This window comes from Lineus longissimus, chromosome 13, assembly GCF_910592395.1.
Source record: "Lineus longissimus chromosome 13, tnLinLong1.2, whole genome shotgun sequence".
NCBI classification, from domain to species: domain Eukaryota; kingdom Metazoa; phylum Nemertea; class Pilidiophora; order Heteronemertea; family Lineidae; genus Lineus; species Lineus longissimus.
Genome location: NC_088320.1, coordinates 7,964,505 through 7,980,766, shown reverse-complemented (window position 1 = coordinate 7,980,766; position 16,262 = coordinate 7,964,505). Strand labels below are relative to the sequence as shown.

The 16,262-nt window shown below is 42.2% G+C and overlaps 1 protein-coding gene across 5 annotated transcripts in view; it reads left to right on the top strand.

The window, feature by feature from the left end:
* The window catches only part of LOC135497923 (uncharacterized), a 177,784-nt gene that overhangs the window by 28,719 nt on the left and 132,803 nt on the right, over positions 1–16,262 (top strand). For all 5 annotated transcript variants that reach the window (XM_064787955.1, XM_064787952.1, XM_064787953.1 and 2 more), the window contains exons 2-6: positions 1,305–1,482; positions 8,438–8,710; positions 9,992–10,264; positions 11,382–11,654; positions 15,278–15,550. In XM_064787955.1, coding sequence (XP_064644025.1) covers positions 1,371–1,482; positions 8,438–8,710; positions 9,992–10,264; positions 11,382–11,654; positions 15,278–15,550 — 1,204 coding nt within the window. In that variant the 5' untranslated portion in view covers positions 1,305–1,370. The remainder of the gene's footprint in view (positions 1–1,304; positions 1,483–8,437; positions 8,711–9,991; positions 10,265–11,381; positions 11,655–15,277; positions 15,551–16,262) is intronic.

Sequence of the window (16,262 nt, the reverse complement as noted above, 5' to 3'; positions counted from 1 at the left end):
TCCTTCAGATTTAGGTCAACATTCAATACGTCAGTTGGATGACCAGCTGTCATGCCACACAATGATCTATCAACAATACTCTGAAAGACGCAACCTGATAGACATTGAACAGCAGACAATGGCGGATGGAGACATGTGTTGCATGTGAGTTTTGCAGCACTGGCGTCATCATGGCAGTTACTTGAATAGAACTGCCCTAGGAAGTATAATTGGTTGCGTGTTCGGGAATTCAATATTTCTATAATGAATTACCGAAAGTCATGCATATCTAATGCAAAACAATGCCAAGTCTGCACACCGATCCCATGTCCTCTGTTTAATCTAATTCCTTTCTTTTGACCTGGCCCACCACACATCATATTTCAATAAATCATTCGGTTGGTAGTTGTTATAAGAGACGTTTTTGTTCAGGAGTGATATAAAATGTACTTCTGTTCTGATTTTTTCCTGGCATTTAACTCTTTCAGCCCACAAGCCGTATATACATTTACAGGGTCCACCATGTTTAATTTCACAGCCGCCAACCGTATACTCAGAGTTTTTCAAATTCAAATTTCCCGCACTGTCACATGATGCCTTCACCTTAAATACACTTGTTGTGCCCCAGGCAACATATGATACACTTGTGGTTCCCAAGGCAACATATGATACACTTGTGGTTCCCAAGGCAACATATGATACACTTGTGGTTCCCCAGGCAACTTATGATACACTTGTGGTTCCCCAGGCAACATATGATACACTTGTGGTTCCCCAGGCAACATATGATACACTTGTGGTGCCCCAGGCAACATATGATACACTTGTGGTGCCCCAGGCAACATATGATACACTTGTGGTGCCCCAGGCAACATATGATACACTTGTGGTGCCCCAGGCAACATATGATACACTTGTGGTTCCCCAGGCAACATATGATACACTTGTGGTTCCCCAGGCAACATATGATACACTTGTGGTGCCCCAGGCAACATATGATACACTTGTGGTGCCCCAGGCAACATATGATACACTTGTGGTGCCCCAGGCAACATATGATACACTTGTGGTGCCCCAGGCAACATATGATACACTTGTGGTGCCCCAGGCAACATATGACAACGCATTGACGATCTTTTCAATCGATTGTAGTTTGATTGGTAGGTATCAGATGGCGTAGCAATCTATGCTATCGTCTGCCAATTTTGAAAGTCTGATTTTCAGAAATTGCCCTCGGTTTTCAGATCAAACCGCGTAATACGAGTAACAGGATGAAAGAGTTATTGACAATATTCTCATACAACCTCATCACTTTCCATTTTCAGGCATTCCTGGTGCAAAGACTGCTGGCACAGTCTTCCTGCTTCCATCCAGGTTGTGATATCGGACACATGACTTCCATCTTCAAAATGAAATTCGAGCTAAGTTTCTCCAGAAATATGTGCCGAGTGGCACTGGTTACCATTGGATTATGGGTAATTCAGTTGTCCGCGGTGGCCGCAGGTGAGTTTCAATAACAAAAAGAAATAATTTCTCAGCCAGCAGCCTTTCTGGCTAAGTTTTTTGTAAGTCTGCCTTTTGTTGTTTGGTGATCTGAGCTGGCCTAGCTTGCAGATATAGTTGATCAAAAGCACAATTTATTGAGGCCACATTACTATTTTTCAGTTTGTCCTCCCTTTTCACCTTTTAAAGAGGTGCAGGAGGGCGGAGTAAATACCTCCATTTTATCGAGCATCAGCTGTAGTATGGGCCATTTCATCAGATACATTTATATGTCTGCCTCCATTTCATCAGGCATCAGCGGTACCATTGGCCATTTCATCAGATACATGTGCATGTCTTCCTCCATTTTATCGAGCATCAGCTGTAGTATGGGCCATTTTATCAGATACATTTACAATACATGTCTTCCTCCATTTTATCAGGCATCAGCGGTACCATTGGCCATTTCATCAGATACATTTACATGTCTGCCTCCATTTCATCAGGCATCAGCTGTAGTATGGGCCATTTCATCAGATACATGTATATGCCTGCCTCCATTTCTTCAGGCATCAGCGGTACCATTGGCCATTTCATCAGCTTCATGTAAATGTACATGCCTCTGACGTCAGTCAGATCAGTGGATGTCAACCATATCATATTTTTTTAGCAAGTCATTACTTTATTGTTGGAGCTAATTAGATTTTAAATTACAACGTTTTGATCATAAGAATTGGAAAAATTTCATTTGGAATTTTACAGCAAACCACGCCAGAAATAATTGAATATCAATAATCGAATTGGACGTGTGCACAGCTGGCGATGAAACTAAGCATGGCAATGTCCCAAAGGCCTATGACGCATTCGAGCGAGATGTTGCAGGATTGTCATTGTGCACTTTTATACAATGTAGTTGGGTCCGTATTGCTGAAATGGTATATACAGTAAAAAAGAAATCGAAAAAGGCCTAGGTTTTTCTTGATACATGGTCACGGCCATGGTAAGTTGTGTTATTTTCCCAGCCCATACTAGCTGCAATAGTTTCACTTTTCAAAAAGAATTGGATGGGATATCAAGTTACGTATCAATTTCTGGTGGGGGGGGGTCAAGTCATTCACGTAATATCAAAACACACCTTTAATCACTTCACTACTGTAGTCCAGTACTCAACCGAATAATGTCAAAAATGTCCGGTGGTGAAGGGGTTAAATGAAATTGATGAATTGACCTGTTCTTCCAGTGACTTGATTGGATTTCTGCCTAACTGTGTATAAAGAGAAATCTAGGCCCTTTCTGATTTTTCTTTTGATAACAGTACAGTTTACTTTATGAAGCTACATGTACCTCCTCTTAGCTTTTTAGCTCACCGTAGGGGAGTCTATACAACACCGCAGTGTCCGTCGTCCGTCGTCATCGTCGTCGTGTCCTATTTCTAAAACAGTGGCACGTTTCTTAACCGCTAGGGCTTAGGACTCAAAACTTTGTATGCATGATCCCCTTGGTCAGATGGCCTTTGACACTGAATTTCGGTTCGGTCTGATTCTTGACTTGGCCACTAACAAGCCAAAACTGAAAACATAAATAGTGTGATATCGCACATATTAGTGATTTGTTTTTGATGAAATATTTATGGTAGGTTCTCCTAGCAAGGATATATCACATATCATACGTGTTTTTGATTTAACCTACTTTTCAAGGTCACAAAGGTCAAATGGCATAAATGTGCCGTTTGAGTGTAACTGTGGCATGTTTCTTAACCAATAAAGCTATGAACTTGAAATTTGGTACACATGACTCCCTACATCATACAACCTCTGACACCGAATTTCGGTCTGATCTGATTCTCGACTTGGCCACCAGGGGGCCAAAACTAAAAAAAGTAAAAAGTGCAATATCTCGCTTAATAGTGACTTGTTTTCAATTTTATTTTTATGGTAGGTACTCAAGAGCAAGGATACTTTGACCTTATTTTCAAGGCCACAGAGGTCAAATGGTGTAAATTGGCCATTGGAGCATAACTATGGCACGTTTGTTAACCCCTAAGGCTATGAACTTGAGACTTTGAACAAAGGACCCCCTTAGGTCAGCTAACCTCTGACCCTGAATTTCAGTCCGGTCTGATTCTCGACTTGGCCTCGCGGGAAAGTGAAAACCTAGAAAGTGTAATATCTCGCTTATTATGCCCCCGCTAAAGTGGGGGCATTATGTTCTTAGGTGGTTTCCGGCCGCCGCGTCGTCCGCCTCGTACGCCGCGTCCGCCGCACTGAATTCCAGATTATAACTCAAGAACCCCTTGCTCGGCTGACTTGAAATTTTTAGGGGGTGTAGGCCTAGTGTGTCAAAGGGTCCCTATTGTTTTTTGGCGCGTTCCAAAATCCAATATGGCTGCCAGCCGCCATCTTAGATTTTCGCATTCCGCTCGTTTACTAGAGAACCGGAGGTCCAACAGTTTTCAAACTTTTGTGGTGTGATGGTCTATAGGGAAGGTTCCCTATCGATTTTGGGCCCGACCCGAAATCAAAGATGGCCGCCAGCCACCATCTTAGATTTTCGCATTCCGCTCGTTAACTGGAGAACTGGAGGTCCAACAGTCTTCAAACTTTTGTGGCGTAATGGTCTATGGGAGGGGAGGTTCCCTATCGATTTTGGGCCCGACCTGAAATCAAAGATGGCCGCCAGCCACCATCTTAGATTTTCGCATTCCGCTCGTTTGCTAGAGAACCGAACGTCCAACAGTCTTCAAACTTTTGTGGCGTAATGGTCTATGGTAGGGGAGGTTCCCTATCGATTTTGGGCCCGACCCGAAATCAAAGATGGCCGCCAGCCACCATCTTAGATTTTCGTATTCCGCTCGTTAACTGGAGAACCGGAGGTCCAACAGTCTTCAAACTTTTGTGGCGTAATAGTCTATGGTAGGGGAGGTTCCCTATCGATTTTGGACCCGACCCGAAATCAAAGATGGCCGCCAGCCACCATCTTAGATTTTGGCATTCCGCTCGTTAACTGGAGAACCAGAGGTCCAACAGTCTTCAAACTTTTGTGGTGTAATGGTCTATGGTAGTGGAGGTTCCCTATCGATTTTGGGCCAGACCCGAAATCAAAGATAGTCACCAGGTCCCCGACTTGGTGATTTGTATTCCGCCCCGTAAATTAAGAACCGAGTGAGTGACAGACCTGAAACTTATGTGGTGTTATTACCTAGTGTAGGGGAGGTTCCCTATCCATTTTGGGCCCGATCTGAAATCCAAGATGGCTGCCAGGCCCGACTTGGTTTTTCGCATTCCGACCTGTAACTCAAGAACCAAGTGAGTGACAGACCTGAAACTTATGTGGTGTGATGAGGTTGTGTAGGGGAGGTTCCCTGTCGATTTTGGGCCTGACCCAAAAATCAATATGGCTGCCAGCAGCCAACTTAGATTTTGGTATTCCGATTGTTAACTGAAGAACCAGAGGTTTGACACACTTCAAACTTTTGTGGTGCAATGGTCATTCAGGGGATGCTCTCTATCAATTTTGGGCGTGTTCCAAAATCCAATATGGCTGCCAGCAGCCAACTTAGATTTTGGTATTCCGATTGTTAACTGAAGAACTAGAGGTTTGACACACTTCAAACTTTTGTGGTGTAATGGTCTTCAGTAGGGGAGTTTCTCTATCGATTTTGGGCGCATTCCAGAATCCAAAATGGCCTCCAGCCGCCATCTTAGATTTTTGCTGAGATGAGATAAGATAAGAGATGAGATAAATAGCCACGCATGTCTACACGCAATTCCTATTCATTGATATCCGAGCATTGGATATTCTGTGACTGACACCAGGAGAAGGGATAAATAGCCTGACAGTTGTTATTCATTAGCATGTAAGCAATGGATATTTTGTGACTGATTCTAGCAGATTGCACTAGCTACCCAGCAGTGACTAGTCTTTAACTTCCTGAGTACCAGATATTCTGTGACTGATTCCAGGCGATCGCATAATTGATGCTGTTCCAGTAACAGGGTCAACACCTTGCCCACTGACCTTCTGTGTAAATTGCTAGCACTCTGGTAATCGCCTTGGAAATGGCAAAAACTTAAAAGATCAAGGAGATGACAACGGCGAAAATAGTATAGACCATGCTTCACCTCTGTAGTGAGTAAATGGGAAAACCAACCTCTGCTGTTCACGTGCATGTCTATTGTCAGACCAACTAGCCCAGTCAACAGCCATATTGCGTTATATATTTCTAGTTAGTGATTCGTTTTCAATAACATTTTTATGGTAGGTTCTCCTAGCCAGGATACATCACTTATTATATGAGTTTTTGATTTGACCTGCTTTTCAAGGTCACAGAGGTCAAATGGCGTAAATTTGTGTGTAACTATGGCATGTTTCTTAACCCCTAAACCTATGAACTTGAAATTTGATACACATGACTCCCTACGTCATGTAACCTCGGACACCGAATTTCGATCTGATCTGGTACTCAACTTGGCCACCAGGAGGCCAAAACTAAAATAGGTAAAAAGTGCAATGTCTCGTTTATTAGTGACTTGTTTTTGATGATATTGGTCGTCGCGAGAGCAGACCCTTATTGTCAGGTTCTGTCATTATGTTTGTGGCAGCATGTGCCTAGCAACCATGCCTAGCAACGGGCATTTTACACTAAAAAATATCTTTAAAATCATTTTTTTTTAAATTTGGTTCCGAGGAATTGTTTGCAGTACATTCAGCCTCTTTGTCACCAATTTTGAGACAAATCGGAGTAAAAGTGTAGACGCTGAATCGATTTGTTTCAGGTCCGTTTAGCTAAATGGCGAGATTGACTATGAATGAAGATAGTTTTAGCCCTAGGATGCTCGGCAGTTGTTGAATTGAAATGCGAATTGCGTTGCCAGTATTTGTCCTATCGTAATAAAACTTAAGTTTTCATTAAAGTTCGTTATCTTGTTCATTAAGTCCTTCGTCTCATGTAAAATGCGAAATGAATAAAATTATTAATTGGGAGCTCAAAATTGATGAGCGTGTATACGTAGCATGCAGGAATGTTGTGCTGGCCAGCGAGCAGTATGGTGAGTTTCTTCACAAAGCTACGTGTCTTTATCGATGATGTATGAAGAAACTACGAAGACCCAATGTAAGCAGTAATCTAATCTGTAATACTCTCAAATTTCAACGAAATCAATCAAGTATTTGCCGAGAAATTAGAAATTACGCACAACTTTACAGGATCGCGTCAGCCATAATAATGACATTAATGTACATGCAAATGAGGACTGTCACTTGCTCGTCAATACCGAGCAGCTAATCACGTGGGCATAATTATGATAATAAGGTACAGCGGTGGAAAAATTCAAATTCAAATTCAAATTCTTTATTACTCTAAAACGCTAAATAGTCTGGTTCTCTGACCTCGTCCCGGGCTTTTGGTAGGGTTTAGGAACGGGTCAGGTAACAACAACCGTCTACAAATAACACGGCAGAAAAGAGGAGTGTTATTTTTAGATTCAGCCATTGTTGTAATTTCCCGAGCCAATTATCGTTTTACGGTCGAATTGAGCGCTGTATCTGTCCTAGGATTATGCACTATTATTGAACACATCATTCTACACTGTAGAAATACCGGAATTACTCTTAAAATGCGCGATTACGGTTATTTTATGTTTCAGACAAAGGGGTTTCCCCATATAATGACGTCACTTTTAGCGATATTGTCATTTTCGCAAAAGTACGATTTGGGACGCTAAACTTGTTCTATTTATAGATTTTTGTTATTGCCTGACCTACGACAGCGAGAGTGAGGTCAGGAGCCCAGACTATAAAACGCCCACTAGGGGCCAACGGTTACATAAAATAATTACAAAATATACAATATAAAGTTACAGGGTATACAAAATAAGATCACAAATATTTAAAGACAAAAACATAATAATGGAAATCAGGACAATATAGAGTTACGCAGTTTAAAGAACTCGTTGATAATCGCAGCAGAGGGAGGTGAAGGATTTTTCAGAAAAATTGTAGTCAGATCCGACAGAGACAGAAAATGGAGATCACTTCTATTACAACTGCAATGAGTTTTGCTGTTTTGACGCATATTTAGGGCACACCGCAAGGAAGTGAAAAATCATCCTCAACCTCCCCTGACTTGCAAACCTCACACTTTCTTAGACTACAGTGTCTCCCAGTTTTGATTCTTAGACAATGGGCTTCCAGCATTAATTTTGTGATACAAGCCCTGTGTTTCACTGATTTAATATCATTTAAATATGTTTGAAGTTCAAATGAAAACATAAGATTACTATACATCGAGTTTTTTATTTGTTGCGATTTCACCAAAAATTTCATGTTGACAAATATCTCTAATCGTTTACTGGGCATTAGAGTATAATATTTTCCAGTTATCCACATTAATATTCATTTGATCAAGCCATAGGTACCCCAACCCGGAGGAATTAAGAACAACATTTCCAAACTTTGGGGATGTTCTGGCATCAACGCGACGACCCATATTCGCCTATAGGCTTGTTCTTATGGTACTTACTCCAAGCAATGATACATCACATGTCATACCAACTTTGGTTTGACCTATATACTATACATGTACAATGTTTCTTAATCTGGTTGAATTCCAAAGCACCAAATATCTATACGGTGAGCACAATGGCCCCTGGCCGTTTCATTTTAATTTCTTTTTGAAAATACCCAAAAATACCCGCCGGAGCTCAGTGTTCAAAGGGTCAAAAATGCAATTGTTGCGCATTATAACTTACATTTACTTGTCCGATTGCCACCAATGTGATATCATGGCTATGTACATGTATCCGATCTGTTTATGTCTTTTATCTTTGCAGTGCCACCAACCCTAGCATGGGTGCATGCTAATGGCTATGTACATGTTTATGTCTTTATCTTTGCAGTGCCACCAGCCCTAGCATGGGTGCATGCTAATAGCTGTGTACATGTTTCTGATCTGTTTATATGTCTTTTATCTTTGCAGTGCCACCAGCCCTAGCATCAGATTTAACAGTGGATACGTTTACAACAACGGGAGTAACTGTGAAATGGACACTAACAACAGGGACATTCGACAACTTCAAGGTCACTTTTACACCAGCAGCAGGTGGAGCAGCCACTGACACTCAGACTCCTGCTAAAACAGCCATTCAGGCAGTTACAACAGCTTTACAAGCTGGGACCGCATACACTGCAAGGGTTGTAACAGTCCTGGGAGGGGTTGAGGGGCCTGCCAAGACAAAAACATTCACTACATGTACGTATGCTAACCCTTTTTTGCCTTTTTGATGACTGGGTCATCACCAATTTTTTCCTTGGACTTCAGATAATGATATTGATGACTACTTCAGATGTTCACTCCCTTCGTATTGATTTTATTGTGTTCTTACACTGTTGGGCGTGTATATAAACTGGTGTTTTCAGTTAGATTCTGGAGTGTGGCAAGCCTCAAGCTGTGCACTCAACTCTCTCTTCCGAGTTTAAGTTATAGTGCTGTTCTCATCTATCCCCCTTAGAATGTGTAAGTTATAGCGCTGCAATGACTTTGGGTTTCGTCTTCTCAGTTTCGTAAGTTATAGCGCTGCACCTCTTTGAGACAAACTTCTCTGTGTGAACACTTTGTTCACTCATCATTTAATAAGGGAACAACGTTGTGGACATAGAGTATTCTGAGAGAATGAATATCCTGTTGCGATTGAGTCTGAGGTTTATAGTGCGTAAATCACGTCGGTTGTGACAGAAGTTTGAGGTTGTAAATATAAGAACTGAGTTGTGTGATGATATGACGACGTAATGCTTGCTTGTAAATGGAAGTTTGAAGTACGAGATTGTAAATAAGGACAGTGTATGGAAATCAATTGTTTCTGGTCGTAAATACTAGGTAGTTTATAGTGTTTCCTGCCCAAGTCTTAGCAGGACCTTCTCTGTAAGTGGCTAGTCTTCTTGCCGCTCAGACGATTTAGTCACAACACAAGCAAGAAAATAAGATATGTACCAAGTCTACAGTTATTATAGCTATTAATATAGTGATATTATTTTATTTGTTTCCAAACGGGTGCCAAGTGGGGGGGGGGGGGTTGGAGTCCTAGGGGCGCTGAAAAAGACCCTTGCCCATGGGAACAGAGTTAGAAAAGTTTTTAGATATTCTATGTAAAAGCAGGAGAATAGATGAATACAGTAAAGTTTGCTTTATGAAGCTACATGTACCTCCTCTTAGCTTTTTAAATTTCTCTTTGAAAATACCCAAAAATACCAGCCAGAGCTCAGTGTTCAAAGGGTTAAAAATGCAATTATTACGCATTATAACTTCATTTACTTGTCCGATTGCCACCAATGTGATATCATGGCTATGTACATGTATCTGTTTATGTCTTTTATCTTTGCAGTGCCACCAGCCCTAGCATGGGTGCATGCTAATGGCTATGTACATGTATCTGTTTATGTCTTTTATCTTTGCAGTGCCACCAGCCCTAGCATGGGTGCATGCTAATTGGCTATGTACATGTATCTGATCTGTTTATGTCTTTTATCTTTGCAGTGCCACCAGCCCTAACATCAGATTTAACAGTGGATACGTTTACAACAACGGGAGTAACTGTGAAATGGACACTAACAACAGGATCATTCACCAACTTCAAGGTCACTTTTACACCAACAGCAGGTGGAGCAGTCACTGACACTCTGACTCCTGCTAAAACAGCCATTCAGGCAGTTACAATAGCTTTACAAGCTGGGACCGCATACACTGCAAGGGTTGTAACAGTCCTGGGAGGGGTTGAGGGGCCTGCCAAGACAAAGACATTCAGTACATGTACGTATGCTAAACCTTTTTACCCCTCAGCCCATAAAGGCTAGAGGGGTATTGTCGAGGCGTTCGCCGTCTGTCGGGCGGTCCGTCCGTCTGTCGGTCCGTCTGTCCGTTGATCTCGTTTCCGGAGCATATATTCGTAACCATAAATGCTGGCCATTTCATCTCTGGATATTTTTACTGAGGACAGTACTCATGAGACTACGTCACATAATACCCAGGTTTTTGATTTGACCTACTTTTCAAGGTCACAGGGGTCAAGTAGCGTAAATTGACCATCAGTGGTTTCCGGAACATATATCCGTAACCATAAATGCTAGGCATTTCATCTCTGGGTGGTTTGAAGGTCTTATGGTACCATTGTGCCTTTTGGCAGTTTTGACAGTTTTCGACCTACACTTGGCCCCAGGGGGCGCTTCATGCAAAAAACTACTTTTGGCTATATCTCATGAATTATGCTAGCTAGAATCATGATATTTTTACTGAGGACAGTACTCATGAGACTACATCACATAATACCCGGGTTTTTGATTTGACCTACTTTTCAAGGTCACAGGGGTCAAGTAGCGTAAATTGACCATCAGTGGTTTCCGGAACATATATCCGTAACCATAAATGCTGGGCATTTCAACTCTGGGTGGTTTGAAGGTCTTATGGTACCATTGTGCGTTTTGGCAGTTTTGACGGTTTTCAACCTACACTTGGCCCCAGGGGGCGCTTCATGCAAAAAACTACTTTTGGCTATATCTCATGAATTATGCTAGCTTGAATCATGATATTTTTACTGAGGACAGTACTCATGAGACTAAATCACATTATACCCGGGTTTTTATTTGACCTACTTTTCAAGGTCACAGGGGTCAAGTAGCGTAAATTGACCATCAGTAGCATAAATTGACCATCAGTGGTTTCCGGAACATATATCCGTAACCATAAATGCTGGGCATTTCATCTCTGGGTGGTTTGAAGGTCTTATGGTACCATTGTGCCTTTTGGCAGTTTTGACGGTTTTTGACCTACACTTGGCCCCAGGGGGCGCTTCATGCAAAAAACTACTTTTGGCTATATCTAATTGGCTATGTACATGTATCTGATCTGTTTATGTCTTTTATCTTTGCAGTGCCACCAGCCCTAACATCAGATTTAACAGTGGATACGTTTACAACAACGGGAGTAACTGTGAAATGGACACTAACAACAGGATCATTCACCAACTTCAAGGTCACTTTTACACCAACAGCAGGTGGATCAGTCACTGACACTCTGACTCCTGCTAAAACAGCCATTCAGGCAGTTACAATAGCTTTACAAGCTGGGACCGCATACACTGCAAGGGTTGTAACAGTCCTGGGAGGGGTTGAGGGGCCTGCCAAGACAAAGACATTCACTACATGTACGTATGCTAAACCTTTTTACCCCTCAGCCCATAAAGGCTAGAGGGGTATTGTCGAGGCGTTCGCCGTCTGTCGGGCGGTCCGTCCGTCTGTCGGTCCGTCTGTCCGTTGATCTCGTTTCCGGAGCATATATTCGTAACCATAAATGCTGGCCATTTCATCTCTGGATATTTTTACTGAGGACAGTACTCATGAGACTACGTCACATAATACCCAGGTATTTGATTTGACCTACTTTTCAAGGTCACAGGGGTCAAGTAGCGTAAATTGACCATCAGTGGTTTCCGGAACATATATCCATAACCATAAATGCTAGGCATTTCATCTCTGGGTGGTTTGAAGGTCTTATGGTACCATTGTGCCTTTTGGCAGTTTTGACAGTTTTCGACCTACACTTGGCCCCAGGGGGCGCTTCATGCAAAAAACTACTTTTGGCTATATCTCATGAATTATGCTAGCTAGAATCATGATATTTTTACTGAGGACAGTACTCATGAGACTACATCACATAATACCCGGGTTTTTGATTTGACCTACTTTTCAAGGTCACAGGGGTCAAGTAGCGTAAATTGACCATCAGTGGTTTCCGGAACATATATCCGTAACCATAAATGCTGGGCATTTCAACTCTGGGTGGTTTGAAGGTCTTATGGTACCATTGTGCGTTTTGGCAGTTTCGACGGTTTTCAACCTACACTTGGCCCCAGGGGGCGCTTCATGCAAAAAACTACTTTTGGCTATATCTCATGAATTATGCTAGCTTGAATCATGATATTTTTACTGAGGACAGTACTCATGAGACTACATCACATAATACCCGGGTTTTTATTTGACCTACTTTTCAAGGTCACAGGGGTCAAGTAGCGTAAATTGACCATCAGTAGCATAAATTGACCATCAGTGGTTTCCGGAACATATATCCGTAACCATAAATGCTGGGCATTTCATCTCTGGGTGGTTTGAAGGTCTTATGGTACCATTGTGCCTTTTGGCAGTTTTGACGGTTTTCGACCTACACTTGGCCCCAGGGGGCGCTTCATGCAAAAAACTACTTTTGGCTATATCTCATGAATTATGCTAGCTTGAATCATGATATTTTAACTGAGGACAGTACTCATGAGACTACATCATATAATACCCGGGTTTTCGATTTGACCTACTTTTCAAGGTCACAGGGGTCAATTAGCGTAAATTGACCATCAGTGGTTTCCGGAACATATATCCGTAACCATAAATGCTGGGCATTTCATCTCTGGGTGGTTTGAAGGTCTTATGGTAGGCCCTACCATTGTGCCTTTTGGCAGTTTTGACGGTTTTCAACCTACACTTGGCCCCAGGGGGCGCTTCATGCAAAAAACTACTTTTTGCTATATCTCATGAATTATGCTAGCTAAAATCATAATATTTTTACTGAGGACAGTACTCATGAGACTACATCACATAATACCCGGGTTTTTGATTTGACCTACTTTTCAAGGTCACAGGGGTCAAGTAGCGTAAATTGACCATCAGTGGTTTCCGGAACATATATCCGTAACCATAAATGCTGAGCATTTTATCTTTGGGTGGTTTGAAGGTCTTATGGTACCATTGTGCGTTTTGGCAGTTTCGACGGTTTTCAACCTACACTTGGCCCCAGGGGGCGCTTCATGCAAAAAACTACTTTTGGCTATATCTCAGGAAATATGCTAGCTAAAATCATGATTTTTTTGGTATGTGCGTTGGGGATGACTAGAGGAAGGTCTTTTGAAAACCGGCTCGTTCTGATTGTCAATATGCTCACAGGGCGGCGTGCTTGAAATCGGTTTCCGTCAATTTCGAGGAGAACCGTCTGATTAAATTCATTTTTGGTATGTACCTTGAGGGTGACTAGAGCGAGGCTCCTTTTGAAAACAGGCGCGTTCCGATTATCAATATGGCCACTAGGGCGGCTTGCTTGAAATCGGTTTCCGTCAATTTCGAGGCGAACCGTTTGTCCGATCAAATTCATTTTTGGTATGTACGTTGGGGGTGACTAGAGCGAGGTTCCTTTCGAAAACAGGCTCGTTCTGATTCTCAATATGGTCACCAGGGCAACGTGCTTTAAATCGGTTTCCATCAATTTCGAGGAGAACGGCTTGGAGGATGGAATCAATTTTTAGTGAGTGTAGGCCTAATGCAGTTTTGTAAGGGGAAGGTTCCTTTCAAAAATCAGCGCGATTCGAAAATCAATATGGCCGCCACGCTCACATCCTCAAAATAGGTTTCCACAATTTTAATTTCCATATGCAAACTAGCCACTCCACTCAGCCAACTTCACCATTATCTCACCTTCAACCTTAATAGGCTGAGGGGTTATGCTCGCTTTGCGATGCTATTTTTTGCCTTTTTGATGACTAGGTCATCACCAATTTTTTCCTTGGACTTCAGATAATGATATTGATCACTACTTGAGATGTTCACTCCCTTCGTATTGATTTTATTGTGTTCTTACACTGTTGGACGTGTATACAAACTGGTGTTTTCAGTTAGATTCTGGAGTGTGGCAAGCCTCGAGCTGTGCACTCAACTCTCTCTTCCGAGTTTAAGTTATGGCGCTGTACTCATCTATCCTCCTTAGAATGTGTAAGTTATAGCACTGCACTGACTTTGGGTTTCGTCTTCTCAGTTGTGTAAGTTATAGCGCTGCACCTCTTTGAGACAAATTTCTCTGTGTGAACACTTCGTTCACTCATCATTTAATAAGGGTCCTACGTTGTGGACATAGAATATTCTGAGAGAATGAATATCCTGTTGTGATTGAGCCTGAGGTTTATAGTGCGTAAATCACGGTTGTGACAGAAGTTTGAGGTTGTGAATATAAGAACTGAGTTGTGTGATGATATGACGACGTAATGCTTGCTTGTAAATGAAAGTTTGAAGTACGAGATTGTAAATAAGTACAGTGTATGGAAATCAATTGTTTCTGGTCGTAAATACTAGGTAGTTTAAAGTGTTTCCTGCCAAAGTCTTAGCAGGACCTTCTCTGTAAGTGGCTAGTCTTCTTGCCGCTCAGACGATTTAGTCACAACACAAGCAAGAAAATAAGATATGTACCAAGTCTACAGTTATTATAGCTATTAATATAGTGATATTATTTTATTTGTTTCCAAACGGGTGCCAAGTGGGGGGGGGGGGGGGGTTTGGAGTCCTAGGGGCGCTGAAAAAGACCCTTGCCCATGGGAACAGAGTTAGAAAAGTTTTTAGATATTCTATGTAAAAGCAGGAGAATAGATGAATACAGTAAAGTTTGCTTTATGAAGCTACATGTACCTCCTCTTAGCTTTTTAAATTTCTCTTTGAAAATACCCAAAAATACCAGCCAGAGCTCAGTGTTCAAAGGGTTAAAAATGCAATTATTACGCATTATAACTTCATTTACTTGTCCGATTGCCACCAATGTGATATCATGGCTATGTACATGTATCTGTTTATGTCTTTTATCTTTGCAGTGCCACCAGCCCTAGCATGGGTGCATGCTAATGGCTATGTACATGTATCTGTTTATGTCTTTTATCTTTGCAGTGCCACCAGCCCTAGCATGGGTGCATGCTAATTGGCTATGTACATGTATCTGATCTGTTTATGTCTTTTATCTTTGCAGTGCCACCAGCCCTAACATCAGATTTAACAGTGGATACGTTTACAACAACGGGAGTAACTGTGAAATGGACACTAACAACAGGATCATTCACCAACTTCAAGGTCACTTTTACACCAACAGCAGGTGGAGCAGTCACTGACACTCTGACTCCTGCTAAAACAGCCATTCAGGCAGTTACAACAGCTTTACAAGCTGGGACCGCATACACTGCAAGGGTTGTAACAGTCCTGGGAGGGGTTGAGGGGCCTGCCAAGACAAAGACATTCACTACATGTACGTATGCTAAACCTTTTTACCCCTCAGCCCATAAAGGCTAGAGGGGTATTGTCGAGGCGTTCGCCGTCTGTCGGGCGGTCCGTCCGTCTGTCGGTCCGTCTGTCCGTTGATCTCGTTTCCGGAGCATATATATTCGTAACCATAAATGCTGGCCATTTCATTAGCTCACCTCTTAGCAGAGGTGAGCTTATCCCATACCGTGGCGTCCGTCGTCCGTCGTCGTCGTCGTCGTCGTCGTCGTCGTCGTCGTCCGTCGTCGTCGTCCGTCGTCGTCCGTCGTCCGTTAGCAGGGCACGTTTCGTAACTGTTAGAGCTATTGAGTTGAAACTTTGTACACATGTACCCTTATGTAATGACACCTTGGAGACTAAGTTTCAATCCGATTTGTTTCATGGTTTGGCCACCAGGGGGCCAAACGTTAAAAGTGAAAATATGCAATATCTCCCTTAATAGTAGTCGGGAAATTTTGAAAAAAATATGGTAGGTACTTCTAGCAAAGGTGCATCATATATCCTCCGGGTTTTTGATTTGACCTCCTTTTCAAGGTCACAGAGGTCAAATGGTGTAAATTGGCCGTTAGGATGTAACGATGGCACGTTTCTAAACTGCAATGACTATTGATACCAAATTTGGTACACATTTACCCCTTAGTCAGGTGATCTCAGGGACCGAAGTTTGGTCCAATATGATTCACCACTTGACCACCAGG